Source organism: Pleurodeles waltl, chromosome 5 (assembly GCF_031143425.1).
Source record: "Pleurodeles waltl isolate 20211129_DDA chromosome 5, aPleWal1.hap1.20221129, whole genome shotgun sequence".
NCBI lineage: Eukaryota > Metazoa > Chordata > Amphibia > Caudata > Salamandridae > Pleurodeles > Pleurodeles waltl.
This window is the reverse complement of record NC_090444.1, coordinates 1,797,766,820-1,797,785,009: the sequence shown is the minus strand read 5'-3', so window position 1 is coordinate 1,797,785,009 and position 18,190 is coordinate 1,797,766,820. Positions and strand designations below refer to the sequence as shown.

At 46.7% G+C, this 18,190-nt stretch overlaps 1 protein-coding gene across 1 annotated transcript in view; it reads left to right on the top strand.

The window, feature by feature from the left end:
- The window catches only part of GTPBP2 (GTP binding protein 2), a 128,356-nt gene that overhangs the window by 87,745 nt on the left and 22,421 nt on the right, over positions 1–18,190 (top strand). Inside the window, exons 8-9 of the mRNA XM_069236245.1 lie at positions 1,732–1,867; positions 10,576–10,634. Of these exons, the coding sequence (XP_069092346.1) occupies positions 1,732–1,867; positions 10,576–10,634 (195 nt within the window). The remainder of the gene's footprint in view (positions 1–1,731; positions 1,868–10,575; positions 10,635–18,190) is intronic.

The following is an 18,190-nucleotide window of genomic DNA, read 5'->3' as shown; positions in this document are numbered from 1 at the left end:
GTGAGTGGTAAAATGAGTGCAGACATTTTGCAGAATACGGTCCCAAAAATGATGCTATTTGTCATAAAAACATTCATTAGTGTTTTGTTCCTCTGCACTGTGATGGTCGCTGGTCAGACTGCGTGATGAGTGATGATGCATGTAGAGCCAGCTTGTGTCTTTTGGGGACCAGCTTTAGTTGAGTCAATGGGTGAGATCAGTTTCCATCGCCTTCTGCCAGTGACCTCTGATAGTTCAGCGTGAGGCTTCTAGAAGCTGGATAGGGGTTGGGTTTTCATGCACATCTTAACCCTGCCACTGTTCTGCCAGCACTAAGTATCCCATGGATCAGCAATGATAAAAACTGCTGAATTTATTTTAAAGGTAATCTTTGTAAACAGCTTGGGAGAGGCCAGGAGCTGAGTGAATATTTGGTTCTGCCACATGAGTAGCGTTTGATTCCTAATCTATGGCCTTTGTTGGGTTGTGGGAATTTGAAGGGAAGTTAGAGGTTAACCTTCCACTTGCTGTGGTGGGTGGGGGACAAGATGGTTACGAAGAGGCTTTGGCTTGCGCGCGTGCTAGGGACTGTTGGGATGAAGGTTGGCGAGGGCCAGAGGCCGCAGCTCTTCGGTGGCATTAGACGTGCTGCAGTAGAGGTGCGGTGATGCTCGGAGTGCGCAGCAGATGTAGGCTCAGATTGTAGGTACCGAGGTGAAGTTTCAAGGAGGCCCTGCGTCTGCCCCAGGGTGGGACTAAGATTATAGGTTATTGGGATAAAGGTGGGAGGAGGCCTACAGTCCGCTTGGAGTAGGCTTAGATCATAGGTATTGAGGTGAAGTTTCAAGGTGGCCCTGCGTCTGCCCAAGGGTGGGACTAAGATAAAGGTGGGAGGAGGCCTACAGTCCGCTTGGAGTAGGCTCAGATTGTAGGTACAGAGGTGAAGTTTCAAGGAGGCCCTGCGTCTGCCCCAGGGTGGGACTAAGATAAAGGTGGGAGGAGGCCTACAGTCCGCTTGGAGTAGGCTCAGATTGTAGGTACTGAGGTGAAGTTTCAAGGAGGCCCTGCGTCTGCCCCAGGGTGGGACTAAGATAAAGGTGGGAGGAGGCCTACAGTCCGCTTGGAGTAGGCTCAGATTGTAGGTATTGAGGTGAAGTTTGAAGGAGGCCTGGCGCCTGCCCCAGGGTGGGACTAAGATTATAGGTTGCTGAGGTGAAGGTGGGAGGAAGCTTACGGTCTGCTTGGAGTAGGCTTAGTTCATAGGTATTGAGGTGAAGTTTCAAGGTGGCCCTGCGTCTGCCCAAGGGTGGGACTAAGATTATAGGTTGCTGAGGTGAAGGTGGGAGGAGGCCTACGGTCCGCTTGGAGTAGGCTTAGATCATAGGTAGTGTGGGTCACAGTGGAAGATGGAGCAGGTCCTTCAGCTGGTTATGCTTAGATGGTAGGTGTTGGGGTTAAAGTTGGAAGAGACCAGAGTCAGCAGCTGTTGTGTTGCAGTGAAGTTTGAAAGAAGCTCTTTCTCGACAGTTTGTAGTGGGTTACGTTTGTAAGTACCATAAAAAGGGCTTATGGAGACTGAGGCAGCCGCTGTTTTTAGGGTAAGTGCGGGAGTAAGGAAGGTGAGACAATGCTGTGATATTGTTTGCACATGTAAGACATGCTTGCTGGCTGCAGGATAAAGTTAGACCGTCTGTGCTGCTGTAGGTGGTGTCTCTGCATCAGTGAAGTTAATTCCTCTCCGTCTCTCAACAGCATCACACCAATCTTCACCCTTTCCAGCGTGTCCGGCGAGCACCTGGATATACTGAAAGTATTCCTCAACATACTCCCACCGTTAACCAATTGCAAAGAACAGGAGGAGCTGATGCAGCAGTTAACAGAGTTCCAGGTAATGTTTCTACTCTACAGTGGCGGAACAAGTGGTCAGTCCACCTGTGCCCTGTTGATATCCAGTTGGACGCCTAGAAGCAACAGTGAATGAGTAGGTAGAGTTGGGCTGCCTGCTACTTCATGTTACCCCCAGTGGGAGGCCTGGACTTTATAATAGAAGATGACTCCTTTGTAAGTAGTGCATGTGTGATAACCCAGAGATGCCAGCACCCAGGTGAGATTCCGGGGCTGTCAGTCTGTACTTTTTCCAGGCCCTGCTGTGGTGTGAAGCAGTTCTGGACACTCTCTGGTGTGGAGGCGCGCTCTGGTGTGGTGTGGATATTCCTGGTTAAAAATTCATATTTTGGTTTTTATAATGGTCGTTCTTAATGCGCCTTGTAAGAAACTCCTTACCACTGTGAATGAAGCCCAGCCTGTGTGGCCCTGTTATATACAGCTCTGGGTTTTAGATGTGTCGTTGTTGTCTGTGATCGCTTGCATGGTATGTAAGTGCCAGTATTGAATTTTGACTGATAAATACCTAAGCATACTGGAAAATACCCGATAGTAGAAAATAGCTAGCAGCATTGGTATCCCTCCACCACTCTAGTGCCTGCAACACGTATCCATTTGGCCACTCCATCCACCAATTATTGGAAGAAGTCACCAGCATCCTTTCTGATCTCCATAGAACTCAGTCTATAGTTTTTCACATTCTGTTTAATAAATATGTATGTGGTACTTGTATAGTGTGCACGTAGACAAATTGTAGCTAAGCACAGTCAAAGGCAAGCATATAGTCAGCGAGTGATAGGAGAGGTTGCTGACGTGTACTGATTCTGCGTTGATTGATTTTTTTTATTTATTTTTTTATTTAAAGACCTGCATCTTCACCTTTTCCATTAAATGCAACAACGTTGGTGGGATCCTTATGGTACGAATGGGGGTGTTATTCCCAATCCTGGGTGCACAAATGGAAGAGGCCTGCTGCCTTGTTTGATTTTTTTTTTTTTTTTTTTTTTTTTTTTTCTTCTTTCTTTTTTTCTTTTCTTATTTACCCTTCTTGGTCTCCATGCAGATGGTGCGCTGGCTATGATGTGCCAAGAGCTGCCAGAGATGAGCTTGTCTTCAGGACAAGCGAGGGTGATGGCTCGTGATGGCTTTGTAAATAATGCAGCTAGTTTTGATAATGTGGGCCAGCAAGAGGAGCAGTTGAGTTTCCTTAGGGTGGGGGTGATGTGATCATATATCTTCAGGGCCCCTGGAATAGGTGGGCTGCAGTGTGTAGGATGGTCCTAAGCGGTGCCAGTGTGGGAGGCCATGTACAGGTCGGTACTACCATACATATGTGAGAGTACAAGGGGTGAACAACGGTTCGGAAGCCACTTTCTGGAAGAAACAGTTCCTCTTTCTTTAGAAGAGGGAGCAAGTACCAAGCCAAATTTATTTTTGGGAGAGTGTTCCTTGACAACGCGATTGCTGTCCAGGGTGAATCCAAGGTTCGATGGCATCTGTCGCTGTAGATACACATGGTATGCATGAGCTCGCCATCTGGTGTTGGGTCGGAGTGTTACAAGTTGTTTTTCTTCGAAGAAGTGTTTTCGAGTCACGGGACCGAGTGACTCCACCTTCTGTGCTCATTGCGCATGGGCGTCGACTCCATCTTCGATTGTTTTCTTTCCGCCATCGGGTTCGGACGTGTTCCTGTCGCTCCGAGTTTCGGAACGGAAAGTTAGCTGAAGACGGAAGATTTTCGACGGTATCGTTGCGATCCGGTTAGAGATAGACACATACGACGACGCGTTCAACATCGAAGCGCCTCGGTGCCCTTCGGGGTAGATTTCGGCACCCCGTCGGGGCCTAGTCGGCCCGACCGCGTGGAGGACAACGCCGATGGATCGGACCCCGTTTCGATTCTGCCCCGAATGCCACAACAAATATCCTTATACGGACCTACACTCGGTCTGTAATCTGTGCCTGTCACCCGAGCACAGCGAAGAATCCTGTGAGGCCTGTCGGGCGTTCCGGTCCCGAAAAACTCTGCGCGACCGTCGAGCGAGAAGACTCCAGATGGCGTCCACGCCAAAAGAGCGTCCACAGTTCGAGACAGAAGAGGAACAGGAGGAATCCTTTTCCATCCAGGATTCAGACTCCGACGAGCTACACTCTACAAGAACTGTGAGTAAGACGTCGAGATCAAACCTTAAAAAAGGAAAGAAGGCCCAGGGGACGCCACTGCCAACCGGCCATGGCTCCACCCAAATTCTCGGTGACCAACAATCGGCACCGAAAAAGGCCCATTCAGTGTCGAGATCGTCCGACTTCGGTCGAGACACCGGCACGCAGCCTCCTCGGGACCGAGAGAGTGCTAAACAAAAGCGTATCTTTATTCAGCAGGGGACTGGGAAGATCAGTACCCTTCCACCTGTCAAACGAAAGAGAACGCTTCAGTTTACTCCTCAGCAACAAACAACACAAAAGGTAACACCTCCTCCCTCGCCTCCACCTGTAACTCCGGCTTCGCCAACTTACACCCCGTCACATTCGCCAGCTCACACCGCCATGAGCCACGACGACCAAGATCAGGATGCGTGGGACTTGTACGACGCACCAGTGTCTGATAACAGCCCAGACACATACCCAACTAGGCCATCACCACCGGAAGACAGCACAGCCTACTCACAAGTGGTGGCTAGAGCAGCTCTATTCCATAATGTGGAACTACACTCGGAACAAGTAGAGGATGATTTTTTATTTAACACCCTCTCCTCAACCCACAGCTCCTACCAAAGCCTGCCGATGCTCCCAGGCATGCTACGCCATGCAAAGGACATTTTCAAGGAGCCAGTTAAAAGTAGGGCAGTGACGCCTAGGGTGGACAAAAAGTATAAGGCGCCTCCTACGGACCCTGTCTTCATCACCTCTCAGCTGCCACCAGACTCTGTGGTGGTAGGGGCTGCAAGAAAACGGGCAAACTCACACACTTCTGGGGATGCACCTCCCCCAGATAAAGAAAGTAGGAAGTTCGATGCAGCCGGGAAGAGGGTTGCTGTCCAAGCAGCAAACCAGTGGCGCATCGCAAATTCACAAGCGCTGCTAGCGCGATACGACAGAGCCCACTGGGATGAGATGCAGCATCTCATTGAACATCTCCCAAAAGATCTGCAAAAAAGAGCAAAACAGGTTGTTGAGGAGGGTCAAAACATTTCCAACAATCAAATACGCTCCTCCATGGATGCAGCAGACACGGCCGCAAGAACCATTAATACGTCGGTTACCATCCGTAGGCACGCATGGCTCAGAACGTCTGGATTCAAGCCAGAAATTCAGCAGGCAGTGCTTAACATGCCAGTAAACGAGAAACTTCTGTTCGGTCCGGAGGTCGACACAGCTATAGAAAAGCTCAAGAAGGACACTGACACTGCCAAGGCCATGGGCGCACTCTACTCCCCGCAGAGCAGAGGAACTTATAACACCTTCCGCAAAACACCTTTTAGAGGAGGGTTTCGGGGTCAGGCCACACAAGCTAGCACCTCACAGTCCGCACCGCCCACCTACCAGGGACAGTACAGGGGAGGTTTTCGGGGCCAGTATAGAGGGGGGCAATTTCCTAGGAATAGAGGAAGATTTCAAAGCCCCAAAACCACTACCAACAAGCAGTGACTCACACGTCACTCACCCCTCCCACACAACACCAGTGGGGGGGAGGATACATCAATATTACGAAGCATGGGACAAAATAACTACAGATACATGGGTCCTAGCAATTATCCAACATGGTTATTGCATAGAATTCATGCAATTCCCTCCAGACATACCACCAAAATCACAAAATTTATCAAAATACCATTCACAACTTCTAGAGATAGAAGTTCAAGCACTACTGCAAAAAAATGCAATAGAATTAGTACCAAGCACACAAATAAACACAGGAGTTTATTCACTGTACTTCTTGATACCAAAAAAGGACGAAACACTGAGACCAATTCTAGACCTCAGGGTAGTAAACACATTCATCAAATCAGACCACTTTCACATGGTCACACTACAAGAAGTGTTACCATTGCTCAGAAAACACGACTACATGACAACCCTAGACCTCAAGGACGCATATTTCCATATACCAATCCATCAATCACACAGGAAATATCTAAGGTTTGTATTCAAAGGAATACATTACCAATTCAAAGTATTGCCTTTTGGTTTAACAACCGCTCCAAGAGTATTCACAAAGTGCCTAGCAGTAGTCGCTGCACACATCAGAAGGCAGCAAATACATGTGTTCCCGTATCTAGACGACTGGCTAATCAAAACCAGTTCGCTCACACAATGCTCAAACCACACAAATCAAGTCATACAAACCCTCTACAATCTAGGGTTCACCGTCAACTTTGCAAAATCAAACATTCTGCCAAGCAAAGTACAGCAATATCTAGGAGCCATAATAGACACGACAAAAGGAGTAGCAACGCCAACTCCACAAAGGATCCACAATTTCAACAGGGTCATTCAACACATGTCTCCAAACCAAACAATACAAGCAAGAACAATACTACAGCTCCTAGGCATGATGTCCTCATGCATAGCCATTGTCCCAAACGCAAGACTGCACATGAGGCCCTTACAACAGTGCCTAGCCTCACAGTGGTCTCAAGCACAGGGTCACCTTCTAGATCTGGTGTTGCTAGACCGCCAAACTTACCTATCGCTTCTATGGTGGAACAGTATAAATTTAAACATAGGGCGGCCTTTCCAAGACCCAGTGCCACAGTACGTAATAACAACAGATGCTTCCATGACAGGGTGGGGAGCACATCTCAATCAACACAACATAAGAGGACAATGGAACATACATCAAACAAAACTGCATATAAATCATCTAGAATTATTAGCAGTTTTTCAAGCACTAAAAGCTTTCCAACCAATCATAACCCACAAATACATCCTTGTCAAAACAGACAACATGACAACGATGTATTATCTAAACAAACAAGGAGGAACACATTCAACGCAGTTAAGCTTGTTAGCTCAAAAAATATGGAAGTGGGCAATCCACCATCAAATTGGTCTAATAGCACAGTTTATTCCGGGGATCCAGAATCAGCTGGCAGACAATCTCTCTCGAGATCACCAGCAAGTCCACGAATGGGAAATCCACCCACAAATTCTGAACACCTACTTCACACTCTGGGGAACACCACAAATAGACTTATTTGCAACAAAAGAGAACGCAAAATGCCAAAACTTCGCGTCCAGATACCCACACAAGCAATCCCTAGGCAATGCCCTATGGATGAACTGGTCAGGAATATTTGCTTACGCTTTTCCTCCTCTCCCTCTCCTTCCTTACCTAGTAAACAAATTGAGTCAAAACAAACTCAAACTCATTTTAATAGCACCAACGTGGGCAAGACAACCCTGGTACACAACACTGCTAGATCTGTCTGTAGTACCACACATCAAACTGCCCAACAAACCAGATCTGTTAACGCAACAGAAACCAACAGATCAGACACCCGGACCCAGCATCGCTGAATCTAGCAATCTGGCTCCTGAAATCCTAGAATTCGGACACTTACAACTTAGCCAAGAGTGTATGGAAGTCATAAAGCAGGCCAGAAGGCCATCCACTAGACACTGCTACGCAAGTAAGTGGAAAAGATTTGTTTGGTACTGCCATCATAATCAGATACAACCACTAGAGGCAACTCCAAAACATATAGTAAATTACTTGCTCCATTTACAAAAAGCAAAGCTAGCCTTCTCTTCTATTAAAATACACCTTGCAGCAATATCTGCATACCTGCAAACTACATATTCAACTTCCTTGTATAGGATACCAGTTATCAAAGCATTCATAGAAGGGCTTAAAAGAATTATACCACCAAGAACACCACCTGTTCCTTCATGGAACCTAAACGTGGTTCTAACAAGACTCATGGGCCCACCTTTCGAACCCATGCACTCTTGCGGAATACAATTCCTCACCTGGAAAGTTGCCTTTCTCATCGCCATTACATCTCTAAGAAGAGTAAGTGAAATTCAAGCGTTCACAACACAAGAACCTTTTATACAAATACATAAAAATAAGGTCGTCTTACGACCTAATCCAAAATTTTTACCAAAAGTTATTTCTCCATTCCATCTAAATCAAACGGTAGAACTACCAGTATTCTTCCCACAGCCAGATTCTGTGGCTGAAAGAGCACTACATACATTAGATGTCAAAAGAGCATTAATGTACTACATTGACAGAACGAAGAACATCAGAAAAACTAAACAGCTATTTATTGCATTCCAAAAACCTCATGCAGGTAACCCAATATCAAAACAAGGTATAGCCAGATGGATAGTTAAATGCATCCAAATCTGCTACCTTAAAGCAAAAAGACAACTGCCCATTACTCCCAGGGCACATTCAACAAGGAAAAAAGGTGCTTCAATGGCCTTTTTAGGAAACATCCCAATGCAAGAAATTTGTAAGGCAGCCACTTGGTCTACGCCTCACACATTCACCAAACACTACTGTATAGATGTGCTATCCGCACAACAAGCTACAGTAGGTCAAGCTGTATTAAGAACTCTATTTCAGACAACTTCTACTCCTACAGGCTAAACCACCGCTTATGGGGAACTAACTGCTTACTAGTCTATGCATACCATGTGTATCTACAGCGACAGATGCCATCGAACTGAAAATGTCACTTACCCAGTGTACATCTGTTCGTGGCATCAGTCGCTGAGATTCACATGGACCCACCCACCTCCCCGGAAGCCTGTAGCAGTTCAGAAGTTACCTTCAATTTTGTACATTTGTATATATATTACTTAATCCTTTAATAGGTACATACTTACATTTTTCATTGCGCGGGCACTATTACTATAGTACAACTCCTACCTCACCCTCTGCGGGGAAAACAATCGAAGATGGAGTCGACGCCCATGCGCAATGAGCACAGAAGGTGGAGTCACTCGGTCCCGTGACTCGAAAACACTTCTTCGAAGAAAAACAACTTGTAACACTCCGACCCAACACCAGATGGCGAGCTCATGCATACCATGTGAATCTCAGCGACTGATGCCACGAACAGATGTACACTGGGTAAGTGACATTTTCATTACTTGTCATTCAGTTAACACTGAGGACTAAAGCCATCAAGTGGTGGGGCTGAGCTTCAAGTAGGCGCTGGACATGTAGGTCTGGATGAGGTGCGGCCTGTGTTTGAGGCGTTGGATGTCTGGAGCAGAGGAGGATTCTGGGTGGAGGAGTTCGTCATTGGCATACTGCCGGCATTTGATGTGGTTACCTGTGACTTGAGCTCCAAGGGCGACACTATGGAACCGTGCAGGACTCCACAGATGTTGGTGATCTTTTGGAACCTGGAAGTGCTCGTGTTGGAAAGGCGGACCAGAGACGGACACCACCACTGTATCTCCTTCCATATTTCAGGGTGTGGGTAATAAACACTCAAGCAATGGAACCCTGAAAGAAGTAATTTTAGGAGGCTGTGCTTGTTGCATGGGCTGTAAAGCATTGAGCTACTTTAAAGTTAGTATTCGGTCCTGATCGATCACCAGGTATAGCATCTGAGTACTCGCTTTGATTTATTAGAGAAGCGTGTGTTTGATTCTTTGACACAAAATTTTAATACAACAGCAAAATACCTCCGCATATCAAGGCCCTTATGGCCATAGTCAAAAAAACTGTCCTGAAAAGGGCGCGCTGAGCTACAGCTTTAAAGTGCGAAGCCCATTGGCTGAAGTTGTGGGCAAAAAGCCATGCACATGTGCTCTACTAACTAACTAATGTCTGAACGTACGAAGTACTAGTTAGCTGGTTAGAATGACACGAGTGAGGGTATGTACAGAGCTATCCAGGGCTAGTGGACAACATGGACCGAGACAAATCATGCTTAAAGAAGATCCTTGGACTAACAACAGATGCTCTGTCCAAGCTGTGTATCATGTGCATCCTTTGAAGGAGCAACAAATACAGTTCTAGAGGGTCGTTGATATCGGGATGATAAGGTGTATTAGTCTTAGGTTAATGAAATCCGCTATGAATTTTGCAAGGGAGCGAAGAACAAAATTATGGATTAAACAACATGCAACTGCAGACTAGTTAAAAGGAAACAATGCGTTATATTATTAATTCTAATATTTAGCATCTAAAATTGGTTTATATATCCAAAGGTACAGTAGACTATTTTTTTTTTTTCTCTAAATAGGTGCAAGGACATCTCAGTTTCAAAATTAAGAATGAATTTCTTTCCGTGACCTGAATTAGATGTGTGAAACACTAGTCTAATATCTTTCTTGTGTTTCTACATGGTTTGGATATTCCTTTGGCAAAGAAACCTTTATGATGAGCAGAAACAACCAATAGGACCTTTAGATTAGAATTATGTGTGTAAAACTAGTCCACATTCAATAAATAACCATTCCTCTCAAGCTTAGACCCCTGTGTTAAGGTAATAAAATGTCCTGTCTTGTGCAGCATCATTCAATTAAAAATTACTGAGAAGAATACTTTAATACTGAGGTACTCCTTAAGGGAAATAGGTGGAAAAAATACTCACAGGTGAGTTAGTTTCGACAACAAATGCATCCATATGTAAACCGGATGGTGCACTTCTGCCTCAACATGAATATGTACTGGGTGAGACATTGTGGACTTATGCTGCCCTCCAGAGGGCTCTGATGGTTCCTGCTCTCTTCTTTCTTCAGGTGGATGAGATTTACACAGTTCCTGATGTGGGGACGGTGGTTGGTGGGACTCTATATAGGTAAGAACATGCCCGAAAAATGTATATTGTCGTTCAATCTTGTTTTTTCTTGTTTGTTTCCTGTTCATTTGGCTCTCAAGATCCTTCAACTGGATGCGTGCAGCAGCGGGGCCTGCAGGGCAGCCTCAGAGCCCACGTGTCCGCTCTACTCCGATCTGGGCCTAAGCTTCCTGTGCATCCTCACCTGTGAAACCGACTCCTCGCCGAAGCCCGACTGAGCTTTCATGCCCGGTCCCCCTCGTCACTGCCGGCCGTCACTTATTCAGTGTCCCCCCTCTTCCGAAAAGCTACCCAGATGTGGGGGTCCTGTTTGGTTTGCTTTGAAGCGCTACATTTCACGAACCCATTTAACTTCAGTTCTTTGTGGCTTTTGATCTATACCTCAGAAGACTGGTTTCAAAGAATGTGGGACTTGATGGTTTTTTTTTTTAAAGCAGTGATACTCAAAGTACGACTGGGGGGGTGCCTGCGGCCCACCGGGCAACACCAGCACTAACATTCACAAAGATGTTGTATAAACAGGCAAGCATTCATTTATAGGTTAACTAAACTGAAGAAAAGAAGGCGTCCTGCAGCACTTCAATTTAAGACACCTTCATTTTTTAAAGATATCTTTCAGCAAAAGTGTAAAAATGATACTCTTCAAAATTCAAAAATGTACTTCATCGACGTGCAGAACCTTTTCCCCTTAGTATATCAGACTGTATGAGTGCATTGAGGAGTCTTTTTTTGAAGTGATAGTTTTCAAACATGATTTTAGAAACATTCGTGCTTCCCCCACCAGCCTGACAACAATGCCAATAGTGAACTGAGAGGCAAGTCATTTGTTATGTATACCTTGTGGATGGCTGAGTTGCTATTATACATAATAACATTATACCTTATTAAATCAAAGAGGTGAGGATTTGTACAGCACACATGAAGTCACGTATTTGAAGGTCCTCTTAGATGTGATAATAATGAAAAAAGACAGGAAGTGAAATAAAACGACCACCTAGGATCACACAATTTGGGCAAGTGGGAAAGCCGGGATTGATCCATGTGTTCTGGTTTCACACTACGCAATTCAGCCAGTAGATGTACATGCTTCATGTCCCTTACACCCACCTTGCCGCCCCTAGGCCCCTTGGCCCTCACCCTACTGGTATCAGTGCGGCCCTCGGTCACATCACAAACCAATCTTTTTGGCCCCTGGGAAAGGGTTTGCGAGTACCCATGGTTTAAGGTATGTACGCAGCGTCTGCTGTAGATGTACTGCAGTTAGAGATTATGTAGCCACTGCTTGCCTACCAGTAACAAAAAAACTAGTTTCAAAGCAGTTCACGATATTATCTGCACAAAATAAATGTTAAGCGGAACGATCCTGTTTATGACTGCTTCACGTCCAAGCAAATTCTACCCCTGTAGTTGAATGAAGGAGCCACAAGCCGCTTACGTTGATAGGCTCACCTGCCTACTCCGTTGTAAGAGTACCTGAGGTGCAGGCTCTGCTAAGATGTTGCCTCCTGGACCTGATACTGATGGCATACCTCAAGGTGCCCTTTAACATTAGCCTCGGACCAGGAGATGCTGTGGACTAACAGCCTGGACAGAGCCAAAGTGACACCAGGGCCTAGTGCTGTGAACTTTAAACTGCACATGCTCAGGCTTGCCTCTGCGCTGCAGGAATGAATGAATGAAATGAAGGAATGTGCTGTGTGTGAAGCGCAACAAATACCTCAAAAAGAGGTGTCCAGGCGCTCCTAACACAAACCATTCAGCTAGAGGAAGACAAAAAAGATTTCAGTTAAGTTCAGTAACTAAGTCTTGGCCGTTTTCGAAAAGCTCCATAGTTGGATTGAGTCCTGGGGAAGTATTCATGGCGTCACCTGCTTTGAAAGCTAACACCAGTAAGGATCTGACCTCGTCCGTTTTTTTTTTTTCTTTCTTTTCACTTAACTATCATTGGCCTTCTGTATCGATACTGTCAGTTCCAATCAATATTACTGCCTTGTTTTTTTCAATATTTATATCTATTATTTTTACTTGATGTACAATTGTTTGCAGTGTAACACAACTCACTGCAAATCGGACATTATGCCTGGGATACTGTGCACGTTCTTTTTGGCGGGGCTCTGTGCAAAATCATACATTTCTTACACAGTGATCTTAATTGTGCACAGTGTGTTCTCGCTTGTTTGATTCTGGTTATCTGATGTACAGCCACGCACAGTCATACACACTCTTGTTCAGTCTGGTAAAATATGACTTGGAGATACAGAATTCATTCCACCTTGGCCCATGTTCTCCACTATTGATTCCTGGTGTTTCTGCATTTTATATAGTTGATTCGGGGGGAGGAGGGTGCTACCTGTTTTGCCCTAGTCCATATTATTATTATTGCTATTCTTGCTATTAGTATTGCTGTTATTAGTATTGCTGTTATTAGTATTGCTGTTATTAGTATTGCTGTTATTAGTATTGCTGTTATTAGTATTGCTGTTATTTTATTATATTTTTATTATTATTATTATTATTTTATAATAAATTTCCGGTCTAGGCCTATGCTCGCTACTGTTGGTTTGCCTGCACAAGGCAAAAACTTCATTCAGTATCAAACTGATTCCTAAATGAGTTATAGAAGTTTATAGTAGGTTTGAAGTTCAAAAACACGGTCTTCTTACGTTTGTAAATAGGGGTGTCTCTTGTTGGAAGAGTTGAAATAGTCCCTGTAGGAAGCTGGCCTGGTGTTTGGTGAGCACATAGTGTCGTCCCCCCCCCCCCCCCAAACTGGAAGTAAGTACACACTAAGGTTATACACATGATTGTGACATGACCATCTGTCAGGAGGGGACTTGGACGTCACCCGTTTGACCTGGCCACTTCACATCTTGGTTTCAAGATGGCAGAATCAAGTGGCCACATTGAGGAAGTCTGGGCCCCACCCCTGGGAGTGGTGTTGGACAGGGGAGTGGTCACTTCCCTTTCTTTTGTCCAGTTACGCACCAGAGCAGGGACCGCTAGTCCCTGGACTGGTCAAACCGGTTTATGCAAAGAGTACCAGTGTCTTTAGGGTGGTTTCCCCTCCCAAGCCATGTCACATCTATTTCCAAGGGAGAGGGTATTGCCTCCCTCTCCCACAGGAAATCCTCTGTTCTGCCTTCCTCTGCTTGAGCTGGTCACGCAGCAGGAGGGCAGAAACCTGTCTGGAGTGTGGCAGCAGAGTGGGCTGCCTGCAAAACCCTGGAAGACTGGTAGGAGCAATACAGGGGGGTCCTCTAAGGAGCTCCTGGAGTGCATGGAATCATGCAACCAATACTGCCATCAGTATTGTGGGATGATTCTGACATGTTTGATACCAAACATGCCCTGGTTCGGAGTTACCATTATGTAGCTTGTAGGGGCACTTCTGGTCAAGCAGGGGTGCCCTCACACACAGGGACCTGCACCCTGCCCTCTGGGCTATGAGGGCCTACCATAGGGGGGATTTACAGTGACCTGGTGCAGTGATCTGTGGTAAAAGGGTGCATGCACCCTTTCACCCAGGCTGCAATGGCAGGCCTGCAAACATATTTTGCATGGGCTCCCAAGGGTGGCACAATACATGCTGCAGCTGATGGGGAACCTGTGGTGCCCGAGTGCCCTGGGTACCTAATTACCATATATTAGGAACTTATAAGGGGGCACCAGTATGCCAATTGTGGGGTGTGCAAAGTCCTAGGCAACCAAATTTAGATGTAGCAAGCACAACTACTGGCGTCCTGGTTAGCAGGATCCCAGTGTGTAGGAAGTTGGCTCTGTATGCACTATTTCAAAGTAAGGAATAGTATGCACAGAGTCCAAGTGTTCCCCTTAGAGGTAAGATAGTGGCAAAAAGAGATAATTCTAATGCTCTATTTTGTGGTAGTGTGGTCGAGCAGTAGGCTTATCAAAGGAGTAGTGTTAAGCATTTGTTGTACACACACAGGCAATAAATGAGGAACACACACTCAGGCTTACTCCAGGCCAATAGGTTTTTGTATAGAAAAATATATTTTCTTAGTTTATTTTAAGAACCACAGGTTCAAGATTTACATGTAATACTTCAAATGAAAGGTATTGCAGGTAGGTACTTTAGGAATTAGCAAAATAGCATATACAGTTTTCACATAAATCACATAGCTATTTTAAAACTAGACACTTAGTGCGATTTTCAACAGTTCCTGGGGGAGTAAGAGTTTGTTAGTTTTTGCAGGTAAGTAAACCACCTACGGGGTTCAAGTTAGGGTCCAAGGTAGCCCACCGTTGGGGGTTCAGAGCAACCCCAAAGTTACCACACCAGCAGCTCAGGGCCGGTCAGGTGCAGAGGTCAAAGTGGTGCCCAAAACGCATAGGCTTCAATGGAGAAGGGGGTGCCCCGGTTCCAGTCTGCCAGCAGGTAAGTACCCGCGTCTTCGGAGGGCAGACCAGGGGGGTTTTGTAGGGCACCGGGGGGGACACAAGTCAGCACAAAGTACACCCTCAGCAGCACGGGGGCGGCCGGGTGCAGTGTGCAAACACACGTCGGGTTTTCAATAGGTTTCAATGGGAGACCAAGGGGTCTCTTCAGCGATGCAGGCAAAGGGGGGGGTCCTCGGGGTAGCCACCACCTGGGCAAGGGAGAGGGCCTCCTGGGGGTCACACCTGCACTGGAGTTCGGATCCTTCAGGTCCTGGGGGCTGCGGGTGCAGAGTCTTTATCAGGCGTCAGGATCTGAGAAGCAGGCAGTCGCGGTCAGGGGGAGCCTCGGGATTCCCTCTGCAGGCGTCGCTGTGGGGGCTCAGGGGGGGCAACTCTGGCTACTCACGGTCTCACAGTCGCCGGCGAGTACTCCCTGAAGTGGTTGTTCTCCACAAGTCGAGCCGGGGGCGTCGGGTGCAGAGTGTCAAGTCTCGCGCTTCCGGCGGAAAACGCAAGTTGTTTCAAAGTTGCTGCTTTGTTTCAAAGTTGCAGTCTTTGGTGAACAGGGCCACTGTCCTCGGGAGTTCTTGGTCCTTCTAGAGCAGGGCAGTCCTCCGAGGATTCAGAGGTCGCTGGTCCCTGGGGAAAGCGTCGCTGGGGCAGTGTCTTTAGAAGTGGGGAGACAGGCCGGTTGAGCTGGGGCCAAGGCAGTTGGTGTCTCCGACTTCTCTGCAGGGATTTTCAGCTTAGCAGTCCTCTTCTTCTTAGGTTGCAGGAATCTGAGTTCCTAGGTTCTGGGGAGCCTTTAAATACTAAATTTAAGGGCGTGTTTAGGTCTGGGGGGTTAGTAGCCAATGGCTACTAGCCCTGAGGGTGGGTACACCCTCTTTGTGCCGCCTCCCTGAGGGGAGGGGGGCACATCCCTAATCCTATTGGGGGAATCCTCCATATGCAAGATGGAGGATTTCTAAAAGTTAGTCACCTCAGCTCAGGACACCTTAGGGGCTGTCCTGACTGGCCAGTGACTCCTCCTTGTTTTTCTCATTATCTCCTCCGGCCTTGCCGCCAAAAGTGGGGCCGTGGCCGGAGGGGGCGGGCAACTCCACTAGCTGGAGTGCCCTGGGGTGCTGTAACAAAGGGGGTGAGCCTTTGAGGCTCACCGCCAGGTGTTACAGTTCCTGCAGGGGGAGGTGTGAAGCACCTCCACCCAGTACAGGCTTTGTTACTAGCCACAGAGTGACAAAGGCACTCTCCCCATGTGGCCAGCAACATGTCTGGTGTGTGGCAGGCTGCTAGAACTAGTCAGCCTACACGGATAGTCGGTTAAGGTTTCAGGGGGCACCTCTAAGGTGCCCTCTGGGGTGTATGTTACAATAAAATGTACACTAGCATCAGTGTGCATTTATTGTGCTGAGAAGTTTGATACCAAACTTCCCAGTTTTCAGCGTAGCCATTATGGTGCTGTGGAGTTCGTGCATGACAGACTCCCAGACCGTATACTCTTATGGCTACCCTGCACTTACAATGTCTAAGGTTTTGCTTAGACACTGTAGGGGCATAGTGCTCATGCACTTATGCCCTCACCTATGGTATAGTGCACCCTGCCTTAGGGCTGTAAGGCCTGCTAGAGGGGTGACTTATCTATACTGCATAGGCAGTGTGAGGTTGGCATGGCACCCTGAGGGGAGTGCCATGTCGACTTAGTCGTTTTGTCCTCACAAGCACACACAAGCTGGCAAGCAGTGTGTCTGTGCTGAGTGAGGGGTCCCCAGGGTGGCATAAGATATGCTGCAGCCCTTCGAGACCTTCCCTGGCATCAGGGCCCTTGGTACCAGGGGTACCAGTTACAAGGGACTTACCTGGATGCCAGGGTGTGCCAATTGTGGAAACAAAAGTACAGGTTAGGGAAAGAACACTGGTGCTGGGGCCTGGTTAGCAGGCCTCAGCACACTTTCAAATCAAAACGTAGCATCAGCAAAGGCAAAAAGTCAGGGGGTAACCATGCCAAGGAGGCATTTCCTTACACAGTGATAACAGTCTAAGCATACTGATAGCAGGCAGAAAGTGGGGGTAACCATGTGAAAAGGAGGCTACTTTCCTACAGTCCCCCTGTCCCGAGCCTGAGGAGTGACAGGAGGTGGAACCTGCATGACAGCGTGCAGGGACCCTGGGCCAATGACTATTATTACACTAATTTGGTTCTCACTATATGGTATCCCTTTTTGTTTTTTCCTTTTTCTTTCTGCTATATTTATGTAAAGGATTGTATACTCGTAGTACCTTTTTGATCATAGTACTGTATTGCACTGTACTTTTTGTGATTGCTGCCAATCAATAAAAAGAAAATGCAACATTAAAAATATTGTAAAGAAATGGTCACTCATCCCCAACCTGACCAGAAGCAGTAATGTCTGTGGTTTTGACGTCTTGGTTTTGACATCAGAGGTCAGAGGGCCTATTGCTAACAATACATGAACAGTGGGCTTTGTGTCCACCCCTTTCAACTCTCCGCTTCCTCGGCTAGCCTCTTTCAACCATTGGCTTTAGACTTGGGCAGTGAAGTCTAAACTCGCCACAGTGGAGCATTTAGCTCTCACCTAATGATGTTGGCTGCATGGGTGTATCCTTCCACTGCCTGTGGGACTACTTTGCAACTGTGGGCCACTTTGTCCTCTCTTACTGGCCCCCTCTCAAGTGTCTCTATTGTGCTAACGCTGCATGCATTAGCTTATTGAACCCAGAATTTTGGCTTTACCAATGCTGCTATAATCCTAGTGCTAGCCCTCAAAGGGTGGCCTAGGGTGTGTTCCCATCTTCCTCTTTAGATTGTGCATCCTGTCAATGACTGCTTTTCCTCAACAGTTGTGTAGGATAGGTGAGAAGAACCTCACATTATGGCATCCAGACCTTCTGCAGCTCAGCATCTAGCAACCTAGACCACTCCTTTGGAGAGTTAACTTTGTTTTCGACGGGGTGATGGAGGAGGGGGGAGTTTCTCAATTTTTTCTATCACCTAAACAACTGGTTGTTACCCTCATGGATGGAAAAGGTCAGTCTCTTGGTCTGCACCATGGGGTAGGGACCGACATTTTTGTGCATTTCTTTACTTTGGTCTCCCTTGTCGTAGACTCTCGTTGAATTAAGAAGACTGATGGATT